Genomic DNA, 23632 nt, shown 5'->3' with positions numbered 1-23632 from the left:
CCAAATTGACGATGTTTGTTTCACTAGATACTTAAAACAGTTTTTTTAATCTCCGCATCGTAAATGTACCTATCTTATGAATTAAATTTTTGACTAATTTCTTTATTTGTATTCAAAATGAAAGAAAAGCATTTTTTTGCGTCATCTGAAGAAAAAAAATGTTATAGACGAGCATTGGAACTTTTCAGACGAAAAAGTTTGCATCGTAGTACAAGCTACAATGTTTTATCAAAGATTGTCAAGTAAAGTTTATAAATATCTTTTTATTGGTTTTATTGTCTTGCTAATTTGAATATTTCTTTTAGCGGATTCTTCTGACACCGGAATTGGAATCTGCGGATGGATTCTTACTGCCCTTTCTATGTTGGTTGCTCTTGCAACGTTTCCTCTGTCCATATTCTTCTGCATCAAAGTAAGCATGTGGTATAGTTTTACTAGGGTTAACAAGATTTATATACTATTTTTCAAAAACCATTAAGCTGAGAGACTTAACTTAACGATAAAATGTTATGGAGAAAACTATTGTTTATTCAGATCATAGAAATAATTCAAATTTTCAAGAAAATCGCATGAACTACAACGTTTTAAATTAGATATTTTATGAGACATTCGGCAAAAGGTCCAATAAATTAATTATCACATTTAAACATGCAGGTCGGTAATTTCGAATTTTCCCAAAATTACCGATGCAAAGGATGCAAATTTGATCTTAAAGCAACAAAAACTACGCCAGATTTTTTGTAAAATCATTAATTTTTCGAAGCCGGGGAGTGCAATAGATCTACTATCCCCCCTGACTTCCCTGAATGACGGGCTAGCATACTTGTGTTAATAAGTATTTGATGATTGCTTTAATTTCATATCGTGATCAAAAACTCTTTTCTTATCCAAAAATATAAATCAAAAGTTATAATAAAGATATTATAGGGGAGACCGGGCTAAGTGTGCGAATGTTAAATAATTTTCTCCTTTTTGGTTTGACAGCTCTGAAATAGCCGTCACGTAACCAAAGAATACGTAACCACGTAGCTGCCTCGCTACTCTGTCAGTGTATTTTCAGTGAAATCTTCCAAACTGAACGTGTTGCACGAGAGAAAGTTGATTTTTCACAATGTTAAGTAATTTTTTTCATTCTTAGTTATTTTTTTATAAAACATATAATAGTAGAGTAATTCACCAAAATAATTAATATTGAATAGCCCATGCTTCTACGCAACAAATGACGTCGTATTCAGATTATTTTATGAAACCATTTTTAAACAAGTGTAACTTGATTTCAATACGGCAAGTTGGGGCTAGTAGGCTAACTTTTTTTCAGGGTAAGTGTGCGAATTTGCACACTTGCCCTAAGTTAAGTTTTTAGAGTCAAATCATTAAACAATAGAAATTTAAATTCTGCAAACTGTCAATTTAATGAAATAATTGCATTATTCAATTATGGCAATTGTATAAGCATGTCTTATAGACATGCTTATACAATTGCCAACATACGTGCTCTTCTTTCCGGAAATGAGAAAATACAAGAGAAAAAACAACAACGGGAAAACCCCACCAGATGTAATGCTGCATGGTGCATTCCCTAGTGGGTAGATGACAGCTGAAATGTTTCCAGATTTCTTAAAGGATTTTACTAAAAACACTAGATATTCACAAAAAAAACCCCTCTGATTCTCTTACTAGACATTTACAACTCCCACGTCAATAGAAGAGCTTGATTTTTGTAAGGAAATTACTACACTACTAAAAGTAATAATAACACTACTCTCTCTCCCACCACATTATAGTCATAAGTTGCTGCCTCTTGATAAGACACATGGCACGGCCATTGAAAAATTATGTTAATTTTGCCTGTGATTCTTGGATGGTGAGTAATCCAAGAAAGCCAGTGACGATTTACTACGTACCAGCGGTCATAACAGTTGCTTTTCCACAAGAAGCAAGCTCCATAAATATTATGAATGATTTCAAGGGAACTGGTGTGTTTCCCTGCAATTCAGATATTTTTCAGAACTGACTTCATGCCAAATTATATCACTGATCGGTCAGACTTCCAATCTCCAGGATCTATGAGTGAATCTGTTTGTTCCCAGCAGCAACTATGTTGGAAGAAATTAGTAAAACTGGATGTACCTGTCCTAGATCAGATTCAGTTGCTACTTCATTCAATAATTCAGATTTAGAGTTTCTTACTGAAGATAGTGCTATGTCTCAGCTAAACCCACATACGTCTCTGAACATTACTCCAGATCATATATATACAACCTTATCCTAAAGCTGGAGAGGGTCAGATCAAAAAAAAAGGATGGAAACAAAAAAGGTCTTCAGCAATACTCTTTAATACTCCAGTCAAAAAAGCTCTTCAGGAAGAAAGAATCGCAGCAGAAAAACGCAAAGCATCATAAAAAGTCCCCGAAACATACAAGAAATCTCTGAATCCAAGAAAAAAGGAATATAAACCAAAAGAAACATAGAAAAGAAGAACAGAGGCAAATAAAATAGTTCATTTCAAATAATGTTTGCATTTGTCAGCATTAACTTCAAAAATCACAGTTAAACCTTTTATATGGTGTAACATACCTAATTTTAAAGCAATTACAACGCTAATTTCGCTTTTTTTTCATTCATTGGTAAGTTTTACTTGCTTATTCGAAGCATCAATGAGGCTTTATGGGAAATGTTCTGTGTTTATTATGAGTTTTCCCAATTCGCTAACTTACCCCATACGACTCGCCAACAAATCCCATGACTGGGCAAGTGTGCGAACTCTGCGAAGTTTCACAAAAAATTACGTAAAAAATAGACAAAGCATAGTATTCTCAAAACAAAAATATGACTATATTGCTGATATGATGCAGATTATCCAAGCAAAAAAAGAAAAATTTCCTACTTTATTTACGACCTTTAAAAAAAAATAAAGTTTAAAAAATACGCAAATTATCCCCCGTCTCCCCTAATTCTGATTTTAGATTTGATCATTTAAATTTGTTACTGGTTTAAAGGGAGAGTAAACGTTGTAAGATTTTGAATGCATGTTTAAAAAAAATAGTGTCTGATAATTGAGTAGCAAAAGTGGAAAACAATATAGACCTTAGGAGCCGAGTAGGTTAAATGCATTATATTAAAATTTTAAAGTTGTCATATTTACTAAATGAGACAAACTTCCCTTTAAAGCTTGGTATTGAACATGTTTACTTCTTGGAAACTTCATGGCCTTCAATTCCAAATTCGCATACTTAATTATTTTCTTTCTTATATGCTTAGATAGCTTCAATTGCTTCTACTTTGAGGAAAACTGAAAAAAAAAAAAAATGAAGAGAAAATCCGTAACTTTCGAAACAAATTGCTATCGAACTCTGCACACAACGAGACAATTTTTAGTTGGCTGGATATACATCTTAGTACCTATCCGTTGAAATACCATTCGTAATTATGAATAATACCTATGAAACTTGAAATAAGTTGCTCAATTAATTTTTATTTATGTCAGCTAGGTTTTAAAAGGAAAAAAATTGTGCTGCTTATAAAAGTGCATCGTAAATTGAAAAGAAAAATGTCTTGCACTTCAAATTGATGCATCCCAATTTGGTTTAAATTGGGAACGAAGTTTACATAAATCTGAAACACCGTGACCATTACAGAATGTTTTTCATCATCGATTTTTTTCCTTAAATTAAAATGCCTAAGTATTTATTTCTAGCCCAAATTCTAACCAAATTGTTGAAAGATAGTTTTTGCTCAGATCCGTTTTTTTTTTTTTAAGGGGGAAGGGGGGGGGTAGGAAGGTTGCATTTGGCTCCTGGCTTTAAAAAAATAAGACTTTTTTTTTTTTTTTGTATGATTAGCACTGAATTTATATCCCCTCCTCCGGAAAATAATTGAAGTGATGCACCCGTTTCATTTCGTTTGTAATCGACTAAAAACGAGTACTTTAAAAATTGTCTTTTTCTTTTTTCTTTTCAGACAGTTTCTTTCAACTCCATTACACTGATTAACCAGTTTTGAAGTCTCCAATGTTTGTTTTTCGCTCATTTGAAGTTGCTCCGTTTCCTTTTCAATCCATTACACTCGAAGCTCGCCATTTTTATTTGCACACGCAAGACTACCACAATAATTCACTTATTCGGTTTTCATGCATAAAAGAAGTGCTCGTTAATAACCTTTTGTTTAAGCTTTTCTTTACTAACAACAAAGATGAAAGTCTCTCTGTCTGGATGTCTGGATCTTTCTCTGTCTGGATCTCTGTGATGCGCATAGTGCCTGGACCGTTCTGCCGATTTTCGTGAAATTAGGCACAAAATTAGTTTGTAGCAGGGAGGGGGGGGGGGGGGTGCACCTTGAAGCGATTTTTCAAAAATTCGATTTTGTTATTTTTCTATAATTTTATTTTTACCACCATTGGTGGATTTAATTCCTCTGCATCGAGCGAATTGCCATAACATGGACTACTAAATGACCATCATGAATAAGCAAATTAACATAGCATATTAGCGAGAAATTCATCATCCATTATGTGTAAATATAAAAGCGAACCAAACGACCTTTTAATTTTCTACTACGGGCAAAACCGTGCGGGTACAGCGAGATAAAATTTGAAAAGAACTCAAAACAGTTGATGAGATAACAAAACTGAGTGAAGACTGCAATTTTTGCTTACCGAAGAGTACAGGGAGTTCAAAATTGTGTAAGATTTTATGCGCATTAACAAGGTTATAATCAGCTACTGTCCAGCCACGGATTGTATGGAATTGGCAAACGTCCAGTTAAAACGAATCTATCTGAATGAGGAGGAAAAGTAAAAATTTGATGCGCATGTTCCGCTTATTCTGCTTCTGCAAAAGCTGACATCCCAAAAAATATAAGATTCGTCCATTTCCGACTGTAAAACGGATGTTTGCCTTTCCATACAATCCGTGGCCAGACAGTAAATAGGGTGGTTTCTGTGTTTATTTAACATCTTTATTTGTGTACTTACTTTATAATTGTCTACTAAAAATATTTATGTGCTTTCCACCCTAAGAATTCTTTTGATTGGTTTATAGTTTGTTTGGAAGTGACACCGAGGTCTTGTTCCCATTCATTAATCTTCTCTTCTTTTTAAGTATGTCTATTGTCTATCATACATCTGTTTAGGGCCGTTCCACCGTCACATGCGGGACAAAAAGACGAAATTTCATTAACATTTTGTCATATCCCTTAATATTCCAATTAAACAGGGGCAACCAAATTTTTAGATCTTTACATCTGATATAAAGATGCTCCTGAGACTTTTATATTTTTATTAAACAATTTTGTTATTTTAAATTTAATGTATTTGCATGCGTCCCGTGCGGGACATCCAAAGTCAACTCCTTGTAACTTGTTCATGAATTAGTTAATATTTTTGCTTTATTAATATAAGTTGTAGATTTTGAGAGCAAAGGTTCCGATGTAAAGGAACCATATCTCATTTGTTGTTTGTTGAAAAACGATAGTTTAAACCATTGAAACAAACTGAATTTGGCCATACCATGAAAAAGTAGTCACTTTGTCCTTCATGCGACGGTTCATATATTTCATTAAAAAGTAATTTATTTAGAAAAGTGGCAAAATCTTTTGCTTAAGAAATCAGTCATTCCTGTGCAATAAATTAAATAGTAAAATTTTTATCATTACCCTTTTAAATTATTATTAAAATGAAATACGTGAGGTGTCACGTGCGGGATAAAATTGCCGTTTTCCGTGGAATGGCCTTTTATTAGTTATTCATGAAATACATCTACTATACTTTCCATAAAATGTTATAGCTTTCCATTTTCTGAATTTAGTTTAACGTAAATGTGATGCCATGGAGCATAAAATTTAAAACCATACTTTTTCTGGCGGTGCTGGTTTTAAAATTTATCTAGAAGCATCATTTAATGACAAGGCGTCCGCACCCACGTATCATAATTTTATCAGGATTGTGTTAATTTTAGAAATTTGGCTCCATTGTGTCTTAAAATTCTAGTTCTCCTCAAAATGTATCCTTTTTTTTTTTCAAAATGCTGAATAATCAAGAAAAAGTACTATTTGTGAACCATTTTTTTCTTTCTTTCCTTCTAATGCGGCTGAGTTAGACAATTTAGCCTTTTGCAGACTTAGTGCAATAACCGAAACGTCATGCAGTTTTTCATGTACCACCATTAAGACACGGATGTCAATGGTAGAGATCATTTTGATGGCCACTTTCCCAGCAAATAGAGGCACCTCGGCTCTCTTTGATACGAAACTGCACCAGGAATTTAACATTGCCAAGGGCATTCAAAGCCAAACTAATTCTCAAAGTATTTTTCACAATCCGCATAATCATCCAACATTGACGCTGACGATTTTTTGCGTCTCGAAAATCCACCAGCTAGTAGCCGCGGGTCAGAACACGGGACCATGGCGCAGAAGGCCAAAGACTTAGCATTACACCACCCAGCCAATACTCTAAACTACAAGATGGAACATTTCGTTTATGTATGTGATTAAAAACCACTATTTGCTATAGTATCTATCCTGTTCCCAGAGCTGGTGCAAGATTGCGGGAAACATTACTGTTCGTATATTTTTTGTCAGTTTCACAGATCATTCCGAAGTCTCAAATTTTGTCTGACGAAACTATGCCTCTACGTAACAAAGTTATTTGTCATTAAATGCCTGTTGTTTCAAAGTACTTTTAATTGGGGACATTTAATGAAGGTATTTTTTTTAACTGCTAGTATTTTGATTTTGATCGCTTCATTTGCAAGCCAAGTCTCTTGAGTATGATTCTAGCTATAGCAAAGTTTTCTTCGATACCTACGTCGAACGTTGGCTGTACAAAAAATTCCCTTTTCCAAAAAAATCAAAGGATGATCGAATTTCATTGAACTTTAAAACCGTTAAAAGCTTGCTTCAAATTAAAATAAATCATTCTTTATAGTGCAGCGAAATTTATGTGGCCGATGAAACTTTGTTGAGTATATTGTCAAGTACCAAATGCGGTAACGCATCACGATGTGCTAAGGTTTGTTTGAGAAAATAAACGTTATCTTGAGAAGTGATTTTCCTATTTAAAAACTCCTGATTTTTTCGATCAAAGGTGAAGGTTTATATTTGCAACCTGAAGATAAAAACTCCTGATTTTCGATCAAAGGTAAAGGCTTATACATACTTGCAACCTGAAGATAAAAACTGTCCGGGTTTTCGATCAGATGAAAAAGCTTGTATTAGCAACCTGAAGGAAAAAAAATAAATTCATAAAAGTACCAGCCATTTTATTCGATTTTAAGAACGTGGAGCAAAGGTTAAAAGGAATCCTGATTTTTAAATACACTCTTGTTTCCTTTAACTATTAGCCACCTGTAGTTCTTAAGCTCGTACTTTCTAATCTTAATGAGTTTTTTGAATTTTCTCTTAATTGCATCACTTACTTGCTCCTAAATTTTCCTTTTTTTTTTTTTTTTTTTTCTTTTGCCATGGTACAGTCGATGCAAAAGTAATCATTTACTTTTTAACAAGAATAACAGGAATCGATCGTTTCAGGAAATATAGTGTTCCGCGGAAAAAAAAATATAATCTAATACGCTTTTACGTAATGCCTTATTTTCTTTAGTTTTCTAGTCTTAATGCTTTTCAAGGTAAGCGCTTTAGATATGTTTTATTCTTGATGTACTCAACGTTACCTAAATATAACAACAACGCTGTTGAGGCTCATCAGCCACGATGAGCACATTATCTTTTTGTTCCTTGGCAATAAAAGCGATAAAAGACAAGTCATCGATCATTACTTGGCATGTTTTGGAAACTCGATATTTGTTCAAGAACTAAGGAGGGAAAAAAAGAAACAGAAAACCATTTTCTGTTTCGGAAACGGTTTAGGTCTTTATATTCTGAAACTGAAAACGATAATTTAATTTTTATTATTAACTAGTGGTACACGCACGGCTTTGCATTTAGTAGAAAATTGAAAGATCATTTGGTTCGCCTGTATATTTACAAACAATGGATGATGAATTTCTCGCCAATTGGTAATTTGGTTGCCCATGTTAAGGTTATGATAATTTGATAATTTACTCGTCCACGTTCTGTTAATTTGCTCGATAAAATGTTCTTAAAATTGGAATAGAAAAAGAACAGAATCGAATTTTCGAAAAATCGCTTCGAGGTTCACACCCCAATGTTACAAACTAATTTTGTTCCAAATTTCATGAACATCGGCCGAACGGTCTAGGCGCTATGCGCGTCACAGAGATCCAGACAGAGAGAGATCTGGACATCCAGACAGAGAGAGATCCAGACAGAGAGAAATTCATCTTTATTATTAGTAAAGATCTCCAAAAATAAATAAAAACAAGAATAAAATAGATCACAACTCATTTTATTGCTATTATTTCACACAATATCTTTAATATGTCTTTTATTTCTCTCTTTTTTTTAAGTGATGTCATTTAAAAAAGGGAAGTCAGGAGCAACGAAGTATAAATTGGATGAGAGGAAAATGAGATGATAGTTACAATTTCAATATGTTGTTGGAAATTTAAAATATTGCTATAAGGGTAACTGTTAGGTTGCTGAAAAGAAAATATAATCAACGGTTTTCCCTGACTAAATTTGCCTACTTTCCCTTTCATCAACACCAAATTAGTAGTACTCAGTGCAATAGCGATGGTGGGAGTTTTGGGGGATCAAAACTCACGGGGCCATTGGTTTTAGCAATCTTAATATTGTAAGAACTTTAATCATGCTGTAATAATGTAAGGACTGTTATGCTCCCCTTCTTCCGAAGGTAAACTCCGGGTTGTTACGTGGTAGTCACAGTATTTATAAGAATAAAGGTTTAATAGCCAAAATGTTTGATTCGTTGTATTTTTGGTGCCGTTTCAGGTGGTACAGGAATATGAAAGAGCTGTAATTTTCCGCCTTGGACGGCTTTTACATGGAGGATCTAAAGGACCAGGTATGAATGAATACAATGAAACAAATTTTACTCAAGTTCAATTATGTTGGCATAAATTTATTTAAATTGATTCAGTAGACTCAGAAATGACGATATTCTGAGACAACTATATCAGCTATATAAAATATTACATAAATTAATAATAAAAGCATTATTTGTATGAGCTATCTTCAGATCTTCAAGCCGTGAAGTATACAATTGTTTTAAATTTAACATCAAGCATTTTTGCTATAACACTGGGGAACAATTTTTAACACGATTTCTTGTGAGATGGATTTTTGAGTTATTTAACAGTAAAATAACCATGCTGATTTCTAAACTGTAGTTAGTTTTCGACTCCCACGGCAGGGTTTTTTCTCTGTACAGCTTATATGAAAGTGAGAATGCGACCACATTCCGCCTACTGCTTTGTTTTTAGCGGAAATAAAACTTTAAAAATTGAAATAATGAGTTTATCTTCTAAAATATTATTGTTATCATTTGGAAACAATTTTAATACCCTCTATTGCCATGGCGAAAAATTAAATTATCAATAAGGAATGTATAACAGTTCCGCGTTCATGAGTAATAAAGAAGGCAATTGTGTATGCAAAATTTAACAATTGTTGCCTACCTTAAATTTTTGTTTTTTGTCCTACAATTTTTTAAAAATATCCTATATTTTTCAAGTTTTTTGCTTTGATCCTCATTCCGCTTACCGTGATGCACTAAAACTGACATCATTTTTGCACTCGAATCCAAAAATTAGTCAAAAATAAGTCACACCCAAGTAAGCCAAATCACAGTTCATCAGAGCGTAATGTTTCCAAAATAAATTTTTTGTTAAATGAATATTCGCAAATTATGTATGGATATTGCAGCAAATAGCTTAATCATTCGATGTAAACATAATTTATTTTAGTAACTTCATTATCAATTTACATTTTAAACGAGGTGTTAAATAAAATGATATGTTATAAAGAGAAAAATAAAGTTATGTAAAATATTTATGACGCATTTCTTTTAATGACAATTTTAGCTGCAGTTATTTACCAATATTTTCGATGTATTTTTGAGTTCCTTTAAATTGCTTAAATAAGGAAAATGTTGTAAAAGGTATTTACTGACTGTTCATTTTAAATCATTTATTTATTTATATAGTTTATATTCAAATGTTTTTTAAATTTATTTTCTGTCTTTTTGTTTCTTACAGGAATATTTTTTATCCTACCTTGCATTGAGAATTATACAAAAGTAGATCTTAGAACACTCACGTTTGATGTCCCCCCACAAGAGGTGAGTAAAATTCCTTTCTGTGGATTGATTGCAATTTTGCTTAATTTGATCCAAGAAAAAATTTTTAGTTGCTCCTTAAATCACATTTAATAGCTTGCATTCTAAACAAGGGCGGATACAAGGGAGGGGAGATGGGGGTGGGGTTGAAGGATTCCCCACCGGCCATGTTTAGAAATTGAAGTTCAAAAAACACAATGGAAGGATATCTTTGGTGACTTTAAGGGAATTAACAAGGTTTGGAACTTTCTCTTGGAATTTTTTCGAAATTGAAAAAAAAAAACGGCAGTTTCATACGACTTTCAGTGATGTTAGAAGAACGAGAGGCTCGGAAGTCTGTCCGTAGACTTTTTCAAAAATGAAGTCATAAAGGCGAGATTGTAGACCGTCTCAAGTAATGGTAGGAGAAGGAATGGGGTTAAGGAACTTTTAATCTGTAGTTTTTCGATACTAGAATTCTAGAAACGCAGCTTTAGATAATTTATGGTGGTATTAAACTTTTAGAACATTCTCCAGGAATTTTCCCGAAATTGAAGTTCTAAAAAGTCAACTTTAGACAACCTTCGTGCTACAAAAAGAAGGGAATTGGATCGAGAACGTCATTTATCCCATCTCTTTGGCCAAAGCTCTATATATTTATTTGTTTGTAATAATTATTATGTAGAATCATCCATACAAGAGTAAATCAGAAATATAGTAAGAGGTAAGTAACATAAATCAATCACCTTTCCTTGAAAAATTCTTGGATCCGCCTTAATTCTAGAAGAAAATCTTTCTTTTCGATGTCCGACAAAACATTTTGAAAATATTTACCTAGGTACATTGAAAGAGATACTACAGTACATCATTACAGTACAACATTTGATGTACAACTTTGTACATCAAATGTAGTTTCTTCAACACTGTCAGTTTGAAACGTTTAATAATTCATTACACTTTTTGTTACATAGGTGCTTACCAAGGATTCAGTAACAGTTTCAGTGGATGCTGTAGTTTACTACCGTGTTCACAATGCTACTGTTTCTGTGGCCAATGTCGAGAACGCCCATCATAGTACTAGATTACTGGCCCAGACTACTCTCCGGAACATGCTTGGAACTCACAATCTACATGAAATACTGGCCGACAGAGAGACTATATCAAATACAATGCAGGTGAATTAAATATTTTTTTACCAATTCATCAACTAATCGTTTATAATATATTCTTGCCCTGAATTCAAGCTCAAATCAAAACGTGGATGGCCAAATTCAAGCGTGCATGAAAGAATTTCGCTATTATTTTTAAACTAATTCTTAATGTTTCAACTTAAAATATATAATGAAAAGCATCATTAAAAAAAATCACCATTATAAGAAACACATGATAAGCTTGAAGGTTGCAGTGAAACAGTCATGGTATACATGACTGACTTTGGAAAAACCCATCGAGAAGAGATAAAAATGGAAGGAGTGAAGACTTGAATTCGTGAAACAAAGACACCAAGTCAGGTGGTAGATTTCAAAGCGAAGCAATGGTAGAAATCGGGTTTCTTTCGCTAGTTTCACGCAAAAGGTGTCAGCCATTCGTCGTTGTTAAGTCAAGTGACTTGAGATCTTTGCCCAAGCTTTTGCTAAACCAATGATTGGACTTGCTCCCTCAATTTATAATTCATGCTCTAAGGTAAAAATACTGTTTAAATTTCAGCTGTTTAGATACAAATATAAGGAAGGTTGTTTATACAGCAACTATATTTCACTGTGTGCGAGTTGAGCTTATCATATTTGCTCAATTTTCTTTTTATTAAACAGCTGAGAAACTGAGAGAATTTTTATTATCAGTTCGTCTCAATGCGAAAAATCTTGATTTTTTCAAAATTTCCATCTTGACTTCTTTCTAAGTTCAAAGTCCAAAAGCTTTTCCAAAGCCATCAAAACATTTTGACAAAAAGCTTATTTTATAATTTTTTCATGCATATCCAGAAAAAAGTTCTTATTTTAGTAAGGTATACCTGTCATATTTACCTGGATGTATAAATGGAATTATTAACTTTTTTTGACATCATCTGTCTTACTTTAGTATTCAAACGTGCTTGTTTGGCTTCCACTGAAAAGAACGAATTTTTTATACAGTGGTCTGACTTCAAATTTAAATTTTTCATTAATTTTTGTGGGAAATCAAAAAAGCATTTCTTTAAATTCTCCTAACCGTATTTTTTTTTTAAATATTGCAATCGATCTGCCCACGGCAGTATAAAAGTAACATTTTATAATGAATGCTTTAAGCACAAAAGAAGCGTGAAAGCAATTTAAGGATTGAATTTTACCTAAATTGTTGTTAATAAAAGTAATTTTGTTTTTAGAATTGCTTAGACGAAGCAACTGATCGCTGGGGCATCAAGGTTGAAAGAGTGGAAATGTAAGTGAATTACTTACAGTAATTTCTTTAACGTTTTAACGTGACTTAAATTTTTATTAATTTAGAATTTCTCTTTTCGAACTTTAGTGAAATATGTCCTACAAAAACGATACTCCAACTTTTCTAAAAAATATATAGTTTCATGCTCCTGATCAATCTTACTTTCTGAATCAGAGATAGAATTGAATTTTAACTATTCGTTGACTTTTCGAAAAATGTTGTTTTCTGTATAGTCTTTTCTTCTATGAGCTGAATGCACTAAATAGTTCGTTCTACCACAGCTTGGAATGTATCAATGAGGCTTGATGCGAGACTTTAATTCCGCTAAAATAGTAAGTGTTGTGTGCTCCTTTCACATAACACTTTTCTGGAAATCCATGTAGTTCAGAAATCACACAGATCAAGCTCCAGTGATCCTGATGACCAAGTTGTTAGAAAGTGGCGGATAAAAATTCTACGATTTCATGATGGGCAGTCAGCACAATCCCTTGCAATTAACAACTGCAGAATCTCACCCTGTTTTCTATGTACAGTAGAGCGCTTCTTGCTTAAAAAATGTGCTATCTACACGCACAAGCTGTTGATGCTCTGGAATGATTTGTTTACAGAAAAATTACTTATATCGTTCGCCATTGATGGCACAACGCGGACTTATATCTCAGAAAAAGAATGACGTACTGATAAATTTCACTTTTACTCTCAAACCTGTGCAGAATGAAGATTGCTCTGCAGATAGATTAGGCATCATCAATACACTGAAATTTATAGCATTTGAAACTTTCAAACAGAAAATTTCTTTAATGTCCATGGAATTTAACTTCTCCATCCGAGAAAAAAAAATTTAGGGCAGAATTTGTCTCATTAGCAAGTCAAGGTCAACGTGCATACTTTAAATGTACAACACTGCACAATGTTTCTTAAATTATTACGAACCACGCTGGCATGCATGTCTAAAGTTAAACGTTCTAAAAATCGTTACCTATCCCTTTTTTGCAATGCAAGAAGAGCATTTTCTACTTTCAGGGCGACCCTTTTCTTTGTTTGTCAGTCTCCCCGATAAATGAAAAGGTCGTTTTGAACTGAAATTTCATCTTCAGACAAATTTTATCTTTATCCCTTCAATGCTCAAGTTGTTTCAGAGTATTCACCGTTTTGTATTCACCGTCCTCATAAAACAGCTTTACGAGATCAGAAGCGAAGCTCGATTCTCCAATTGTAGTCATGACGAGATTTGCAGAATAAAAAAATCTGCATCATCTACAAACTGCTGCTGCAGAATAGAAAAAAAAAAGACCATCACAAACAGCGTATCTATTGATAAAACTTCAGAGCTTCGGACTATTGTTTTTTCCCCTTTTATCATGACGTTTTGTATTTTTCAAATATTCGAGGTGTGTTCAGGTGTGTTTCCTTGGCTTTTTAACATGTATTAAGGTAAAACTACAAATATTTTTAACAGCAGTTCTTTCTCCAGTTTTAACAACCGTAAAAACAGAATTTTTCTTATAACCTTATTCTTCAGCATCACACCATAGATATAACTGAAAACTATTTCCTCTTTTTTCTTTTTTAATGAATGGATATTTAGATGAACAAACATCTGAATGCATTTTGTTTTTACAGCAAGGATGTTCGTCTGCCTGTTCAACTTCAAAGAGCAATGGCGGCTGAAGCTGAAGCTGCGCGAGAAGCTAGAGCTAAGGTATGGAAAATACATTTTTTGAATTTGAATGTACTTCTTATAAAACCTCGGGTCATCGTCTGGTTCATATCCTTTTCAGATTTTTACTAACCTGGGGTGTGATATGAATCTTAAAGCTAATACTAGATTAGAGCTCGCTTAGGTTGAATATGACATTCCAAAGACAGAAAGTAACCTCTCTGTATGTCCTGAAAAAAACTTAAAAACCATTCGAACGAGCTGATTTAATTTTCCTAAGCTTTCAGTTGTACACTACTGTTTGTGAAAATTGCAACACCATGAAGGACTTACGCGAGTGAGCTGAAAAGTGCAGAAAATGTAAAGTAGGGCATGATATGCAAACAATTAGAATTGCAGACCGGTAGCGTATGCGTATGCTGAGCAGCGCCCTCTGAACGGCGTATCGAACCAAATATAAATAGAGGGCTGTCGCGAGGCGTGTATGATTATCGGTGGTTATATGCTAGAGTAAACGTTAACTGAATCTTTACAATGCCTCTTCAACGAAAGAAAGCGAAATTTGAGCAAATTTCGGAGTTTGAACGGGGCAGAATCGTCGACCTTCGTGAAGCTGGATTGTCTTATCGTGCAGTAGCCGCACTTGTGCAGCGTAACAGCAGCACAATTATGCGTGTTTGGAAGCAGTTGACGGACGAGGGTCGAACAGCTTGGAGTGGACCCCCAAATGTGACGTCAGCTCGCGATGACAGTGACCTGGTGCGTATGGCGCTGACGGACCGTACAGCTTCTTCTAGACAATTGGCAGCGCAGTGGTCAACAGCTACAGGTGTTTCATTATGTGCTTCATCAATTCGGAGACGTCTGCTGAAGCGTGAGCTGAGCGCAAGGATTCTTTTATACAGTATTCCTCTCACGCAAAACCATCGCCGCCAGCGGCTACAATGGGCCAATGTGCATAGGAATTGCCGTGCTGATTGGCAGCAAGTCGTCTTTTCTGACGAATCCCGCTTCAATTTGTGGCACCATGATGACCGAATTCGTGTCAGGCGCTATGCCGGTGAACGGCACATTCCGGAGTGCATTATCGAACGCCACAGTGGACGAACACCCGGAGTTATGATCTGGGGTGCCATAGCATATCATGGACGATCACAATTGCTACGAATTGTGGGCAATTTGAACAGTACCCGATACATAAGCGAAGTTTTACTGCCCCCAAGCTATTCCTTTCCTGAAAGGATTGCCATAGGCTGTATTCCAGCAGGATAATGCCCGTCCACATGTCGCCAGGACTGTCAAATCCTACCTTGATTCGCAGCACGTACAGCTTCTTCCTTGGCCTGCATATTCCCCTTATATGTCACCGATTGAACATGTGTGAGACTTCATTGGGCGGCGTCTAGCTCGTGTTTCCTCGTCCTGTTGCTTCGACAGACGAACTTTGGTTGCGCATACAAACAATATGGAATACTCTTCCGCAGGCAGATATTCAAACTTTGTTTCACTCCATGCCGAGTCGTGTAGCAGCTCTTATTGCTGCGCGTGGTGGCCACACAAAATACTAATTTCTATCTCTTTTTATTGTTTGTTTGGTTTGAAAATGTAATCCTTTATTTGTACCATTATCACTCAATTGTGTATTAAATTTCATTCAACCGTGGTGCTTCCTTCATGGTGTTGCAATTTTCACAAACAAGAGTGTACATTAAATTAATCTTCTTTTATCATTTTAATACGAAGACAGTTTTTTCTCTCGCAAATTTTAACCCTAGCGTCAATGACCAAACTTTTCCCTTACTTTCAATAACCGGGTACCCATTTCCAATTTCGAAGATTTAGAGCAGAAAAATAATTTTTTTCTAACACCTCTTCTATTTAATTAAAACATTTTCTTCCACCCTCATCTGGGGAAGTTTGTGTGTCCTGTTTCTACCAAAAAACGAAATGACTTATTGTTTTCTAGCGTTTTATGTTTACGTTTCACGCTAAGTTGTCTGTTAGGAAAAAAATGTGTTTCTCCAATTTTTTCGTAATACTGAATGCATTAGATTTCACACTTTGGTATTTCATTGTGAATTCGTAGTATTTTATTTATTTATACCAGTGATGTTCAACTTACGACCCGCGGACCACATGGGGCCCACGAAACTCATAACATATACACATAGGCCTGCTGCACTGAAAAATATTATCTGTAATTTTTATCCTCACTATCATTTGCTCAACCTTTACTGTCATGCCATCTGACATTCGTAGGTATACTCAAAAAAGAAAAAAAAAGACAGGTAATATATTCCAACTGAAATATTATTGTCTACATATTGAGAGATACGAAGTTCCTAATTCGGTATCGCTGACGATGTAACAATATGTTCGTACGTCAACAAAAAGAGAAAAAGCCGTAATATTTTTTTCCACTTCACATTATAACAAAAGCAACTCTGGAGCAACTAAAAGTCACAACTATTTCGTTTTATAACAAAACAAAATCTAGTGTTGATACGATTGATCAAATATTTTGATAATTTCGAAGTATTTGATCGAATGGTGAAAACCAACGAGTGTAGTGCCCTCCGAAATATAATTATGAGCATCATTAATTTCATTTAAAATCTCAATTATATCTGGAAATGTAATTTGAATAAATGTAAATTATACGGAAACTTTCTTTAAGTCTAAGTTCTGCAGTGTGACTCTTATGTAATATGCAATGTTTTCAAGTATTTATAAATTTTTATTTATTTTTTTTTTACAGGGCGAAATTTTTTTAGGGCATATGAAGTGAGTCCAATTCTTCGGTTTTACACCAAGAAAATAAGTGAAAAAATTGAAAAACGAACCTTTGATCGAAAAAAATAGTTTCTGAGGTTTTTTTAGATTTTTTTTTTTTTTTGGGAGGGGGAGGGTACGCGCTTGAGTGTCCCAACTTGCTACAAATGTTCATGCTTTTGAACAATACACTTCTCTAACCTTTCAGAAGAATATTAATGGTGAATACAATGCTGTTCTCCCTATCAAATATAAATAATTACTATGCAACTACCGAAAACGTAATACAATTTGGGGGCGTGATGTCAAAGGGGGGAGGGGGAATTATGGGGAAAAACGGTGGTCATACTTTGATTCAAGGGCAGACCCCGAAGTGGTTTTTTGGGGGGGGGGGGAAAGTAGGAAATAAGGAATCAAAAACTTAAAAAGTAGGAAAAGTAAGAAAAAAATCACTTAAAGTAGGAAAAAATAGGAAAAGATAGGACTACATACAGATCAAGAAAAAATAAATTTAACGTCAATTTCACTTCTAATGTAAAATAAACTAACAGTATTTTTTATTTAAAACTGTCCCAAAAATAAACTAACAGTATTTCTGAAATATTAAAGAGAAAGACCAAGTCGCAAAAACAAAATGAAAGAAACAAACTGACAATCATCAGTGTGAAAAATAAACTGTTGGAAACAAAAATATTAATTACAAATATATGAAAATAAAATCCAAGAAAAGAAACACCTCACAAAAAATAAAATTTTTAAGTGTGGAAAAATAAAATGCAATATAGCAATTGCAAAGAAAAAATAATAATAAAACTCATATTTTGGTGCAATAAAACCATTTTTGTTAAAGATTTGTTTTGTCTTGCAAAAACGAAAACATTTCTTCGAGAGCATCCATTTATCTTTTGAAAATTCTAACACTTTCAGCTCCTGTTGTCAATAACTATGATACAAAAAGTAAAGCAAACATTAAATTACTTTTATTTTAAAACTAGCTGCGTTGCCCGGCTTTGCCCGGTCTACCTTAAAAATAAAAATTGTGTCAAGTGACGTATATTTAACAATCAGGTGTAAAACATAAATTTAAAAAAACATCATGTTTTCCTTTCCAAACAATGACGACAGATATTAAAATACTTTTAAGAAATTAAATCCAGAAAGATAAATTTAAAATGCGTAACCATGGGAACACAAAATAAAATAAGTTTAAGGAATTCAAATGCGAAAGAAAATAGTTCACAATTTGAATGGAATCGAGATTTCTTAAACTTGATTTTTAAAAGTTTGTAACTTTTTTTCATTTGGAGATAAAAGCTTATTTTTTTGACCATAGGTCGAGTTAGATCTGGAGTAAAAAAGGTCGTTTTTTCCAACGGCGTCAAAAAGAAAGCTGTGGGACAATTCCTTCACTTTTTATTGATTTATTTAATGAAGAAAGAAGTACCTAAATTTCAGCTAAGTCCAAAAAAATTCGAGCTAAAAACGCAAATAACTCCCGCCATAATAAAGTTAGAGCATTGAAACAAATTGCGTAGAACGCGGAAAATTCTACCCTTTCTAACGATAGGTAATATTACTATTTGCGAGTAATTTTTCACCCCCATATTCGGGAATTTATGTGAAAATTGGATGTAAATTGGAATAGAAAAAGAACTATTCATGGAATTGTTTTCGAACTGGTCTGCAAACCTTCTCAGGACTTAAAGGAACAAACGGTGAAAATTTCAGCAAAATCGGCCGGGTAGTTCTCGAGTTTTGTGAGTTCAAACACACAGACGCTTTTTGGGGACTTCATTTTATACTATGCAGAGATGATCAGCAGCTCACATGCATTCTTGCATAAGATGTTTGAATTTGAGCAGATGTTTCAATGTGAAAAAAAAGGAAAAAATACTCAAAATGCAGAGCTAAAATAAATTTGTTCTTAAGTATGGGAAATAAAATTTATAATAAAATAATTAAGTTAAATAAATAACGAAATAAGTAAATTAAGGGGCTTGTATTCGGTATTTTTAGCATTCAACGTTTTTTTTAGGCACGTCATTTATGGGGGGTCAGTGGGGGGCAATTTCTCTCCTCCCTGGCTTTGGAAAATTAATGCTTTACTAAACAAGTTAGTGTGGTTTTTGTTGCTTTCAGATAAAATTTGCATTGATTATACAATACATCCTTTGCTAGTCACCGTCAGGGAAAAAAATCGAAATGACGAACCAGTTTTAATTTTAATAAAGCAATAAAAACAAATATTGCTTTATTGGTTTGATGATTTTTTTTCCCTCCATGTTCCAAAATTTTTGTCACGGGGGAAAAAAAAGGAAAAATCCATGCATGGCAAACATAACATTTTTATCAAAGACCAGAATCAGTTACTAATGTTTCTCCATACATAAAAGGGAAGGCATGTAGCTTCTCTCAATCCTCACCATACAAACAAAAAAAAAAAAATTCATTCGGAAATTGTTCATGAAATTGCGAGTGAGGGGAGCACCTGGCATCAAATGCCTGCATGTATCTCTTTCTCCCTCCCCCCCTGATCAGGCGCCTTGAGTACAATAATTTACAGTAGATACGCCGCATCGGTATAATTGTCGCACCCCGAAAAGAGTCGGTCAAAAAATTTTTAAATGTTTAGAAACGCAGCATTGCCATAAATGCAGCATATAAAAATGATGATCAACACATCGACATTGATGATATACCAGAGTAGAAAATACCCATAAAAAAGAAAAAAAATACAGTACATATTTGCGTGTAGCTCTATCCCCCAACTTTCAAAGAAATGTGAAAAAATAAAAACGGAATATAGCATTTAAATTAATTATGGATTTTTTTTTCAAAATCGGGAACGTTTTGCCCATCTAGGTTTTGTCTTCTTTTTTTTACAAATACACTTTTTGCAGGGAAAGAAAATGAAATTTTACAAATTTTATAACCATGTTTACAATTTAGAATGAACAATAATCAAATTTATGTATGAAAAAAGTTAGTTTCGCGATTCTTTTTGAAATGCTTCATTTTTGTGAATTTCTGTTATCTGTCGCTTTTATTTTGTACTAATATCAATAAAATATGTACAGGTTTTTAACTTTTTTCTTCCTTACGTTCCTTTTAAGGCTTTACATTGCCTTTCTGCTTAAATAGAGCTCCATTTCACTTGAAATCAACTACATGAAAAATTGGCGAATAGGAAATTCGGCTTATCCAGCACTTTTTGAACAGCCGGCCGTTTACTTTAACTAAAGCTTCTAATGGACCGAGTAGATAATATATAATTGCATCAGAATGTGCCATTATCTATTTCTTTATTGTTTCATTAAAACAGTTGGCCTGAAGTTGGGACGATAAAAAGAAAAGCGGATCATAAACGCTGCATGTGCAAAAAGGTCACTTTAGAAAATTTGACTTTTAATCACGCAAACGCTGTGCCGTGGCGTTCCTTCGAGAAATTACTGTAGTGAATCAATGAAATGCTGACTATCCGCTTGTTTCTTTTGCTTTTCAAAAGTGAAACATGCAGAAAATTATCAGTGTGGCAATGTAAAAATAAGAATCAATGCCCAATTAGAAGTGCTATGCTAATGAAAGAAAAAGTAGAAAAAAAAGGAAAAAGTAGGAAAATAAGGAGAGAGCTCCAAAAAGTAGGAAAAATAGGAACTCTTCGGGGTCTGCAAGGGCTCATTTTACATGAGAGTCATCAAAAATTGGTGTCAGAAGCATTTTGAAGGGGCATTTTGTGACGTGCAGTGCAATGGGTACCCGGGTACCTGGTTATTGAATCTCGGTATAAAAATTTTAAAGCTGAAAAACTCCCCCCCCCCCAAAAAAAAAAAAAAAATTTTTTTTGAAAACACGGTTACAACTTTCTTTAGTTCAGATTCATGCAAATAGCAAGGATTAAAAGCAATTCTACCAAGACCTAGTTACAAAGCGTAAAAATTATGATAAAAGTCGCAAAAAGGTACCCGGGTACCCGGTCATTGACGCTATGGTTAAATATGTTAAGTTAAATTAAAGAGCACTTTGTAGTTTTAAAATAATTCAGAGTATTTTTTTTTTTAAATACCACCGATGATGTACGAAATTCTTGTATGTATGAGGCATTAATGCCCTTTACAAGAATTAAATAGGTATTAAACGAGCCAGAACTCAAATTTTGTTAAGAAAGGTCTTGATCAATATTTTGATAAAGAAATATTCAAGGGCATGAAAAAAAAAGTTCACTTTCTACTCTTGAGCAAAAAGTTTAATAAACAAATTTCCTTTCTTTAGAAACTCAGTGAAAGGTCTAAATTAGGTTTCACTCTACTTTCATCAAGTGAAATGTATTAAAGATAACTTGAACCAATTACTATCCAAAAAATTTGTAACCTTACTCCGTAAAAGCAGTGGCAGCTTAGCTGCCTCCATAGCAATGGAGTAACTTAACTGATAAAACTGGTGTAACGCTCATACGTTACACCAGTTTTATCAGTTAAGTTACTCCATTGCTATGGAGGTAGCTAGCCGCCGGAATAAGGTTGCAGAATGCTGCCACCGTATTTACGGAGTAAGGTTACACATTTTTTTTTTTACAGTGAAGCAATGCATTGCAATTATACGCTTTTTTTCTTCCCAATCGCAGGCTACAATTTAGACAAAATAAGAACCCAATTAATATTAATAGAAGGAAAACGAAGGACACAATGTAACTTGTTTGGTCCATTAGGGTCCTGGCCTCCCAGTAACGGCAGTGCAGAGTCGAGGGGACAAGTATAGGGCAGACAAGCAGATGGGTTGAGTCCGTGTCCCGATCCAGATTGCAGATGCAATTCGAAGCTGGTCAACAAGAATTACATATTTTTCAGGGTAATAGTCAGAAACTAATCGTGCACATTACATTCAATAATTCCTTTTGTCACGGTAGCTTCGTCACTTGAGCGCTGGGCACACCATCAGGGGATAGAGAGTCTTTGCTCAAATCCGGTTTAAGCCAGCTAGATAAGCTAAAGATAGCTGGTGCACGTTAAATCTGTCGTAGATGATAAGTCCCGAAGGTATGTGAGGATTACTGGCTATGCCAGCCCTTAAAATCTCCCTCTGGTAACTTCGGTCCAAATTTCTAAGCAGGTACTACTCCATTAGTGCACTTACCTTTGGTAAAGACATGCTCTTTTGAAAATAGTACAAGTGGCATTTGTATACTTCACCTGCACTAAATGTAATATCAAGCAGGCATCACCTTATCATATTCTATAGTTGGGGCAAACCTAACCAGGCAGCGTCGTAATGCTGTGATTTAAATCTGAGTAAGCCTTCACAATGCTGCCAGGTTCGTTTACTCGTGTAAACGAACCTGATGGTAAACTTTAAAGTGTTCTCTCTTCGTTATTGATTTTCTAAGACTTTTGGGCTCACGGGACTCATGGTCTTCTCAAAAGCTGGAGCCTGTGGGATTAATGCAACAACTAGTCTTTATTGCTGTTGCAATGGAGAATTTTCAACATCTTGAGACAATGTCATACCCTTCTTTCAAAGAATTCATTACCTATGAGCACGACAACAACACAACTAATTCTCTTTTGCGTGTGTTTAACAGGTTATTGCTGCAGAAGGTGAGCAAAAAGCTTCCCGAGCGCTTAAAGAAGCTGCTGAAGTAATTGCCCAATCCCCAGCTGCTCTACAGCTTCGGTATCTGCAAACTCTGAACACCATTTCAGCAGAGAAGAATTCCACCATCATTTTCCCGTTGCCCATTGATTTCTTGAGCCAATTTCTACCCTCTAGGCTCCAAGCTGCTTCGGACTAAGAATGCTCTATAATCATCATCTGTATCTCTTTATCAATCTCAAATTTCCGTTATATATACTGACTGTTATGTCCACGTTGACCGTACTGTTATTAGCCTCACAAAAAACTGCATCTGTTAATGACTTACTCCTCATTTTTGCTTTAATTACAATATTCTTCTATCTACTTTATGCAAGGAAGTGTTTTAAAGAAGAAAAATATTCAAGCTATAGTTAATTGCAAAAAAGAAAAAGCCGTTTGAAAATTTCAAAAAATATAAATATTATTGATATTTAAAAAAATTATTATTGTTATTATTATTTAAATGAGAAAATACTTAAGCGTGTTGAAGTTTGTCATAATAGGAGCCTTAGCTGGGAATTGTTCCTGTGAAAGAAAGTTTTTTTTGTTAGAGTTTATGGGCAATATTTTGCAAAAAATAATTGTGTGCTTTCAAATTAATGAATGAAATGTACACATGTCTCGCATACGAAGATGATTTCAGTAAAATACTTCGTTACATAAAATTTTAATCCTTAATTGGCTTTATGGCTCTTTTTGATTTTACAGAGGTTATTAACGTTAGGCCGTATAAAAATTATTTTTTATATTAGCAAAAAATGCAGGACACAATCGTTGGACGATTCAACATGTGAATTAATTTTCTCCAACATCCATTAGTACTGAATATTCTTCAATACAAAATCTTGAACAGTTCGCATTTGCTGTGAAATGGTTTACTCTTTGTTTTTTTTTTCCTTCTTTTTTTCGTATTGTACAGATACTATAAAAAAGATCATTTTGCAGCACATTTTTGCAACTTG

General features: G+C 34.2%; 1 protein-coding gene across 1 annotated transcript in view; it reads left to right on the top strand.

Annotated features, from left to right (window-relative positions):
- Positions 1-22827, top strand: part of LOC129221898 (band 7 protein AGAP004871-like) — a 69035-nt gene extending 46208 nt beyond the window's left edge. Inside the window, exons 3-9 of the mRNA XM_054856272.1 lie at positions 306-412; positions 8869-8941; positions 10134-10216; positions 11164-11367; positions 12555-12610; positions 14234-14312; positions 22618-22827. Coding sequence (XP_054712247.1) covers positions 306-412; positions 8869-8941; positions 10134-10216; positions 11164-11367; positions 12555-12610; positions 14234-14312; positions 22618-22827 — 812 coding nt within the window. The remainder of the gene's footprint in view (positions 1-305; positions 413-8868; positions 8942-10133; positions 10217-11163; positions 11368-12554; positions 12611-14233; positions 14313-22617) is intronic.
- The last annotated feature ends 805 nt before the right edge of the window (positions 22828-23632 follow it).

This window comes from Uloborus diversus, chromosome 5, assembly GCF_026930045.1.
Source record: "Uloborus diversus isolate 005 chromosome 5, Udiv.v.3.1, whole genome shotgun sequence".
In the NCBI taxonomy this organism is placed as follows: domain Eukaryota; kingdom Metazoa; phylum Arthropoda; class Arachnida; order Araneae; family Uloboridae; genus Uloborus; species Uloborus diversus.
Note: the sequence above shows the minus strand (reverse complement) of the source record. Positions and strands in the feature narration are given on the sequence as shown.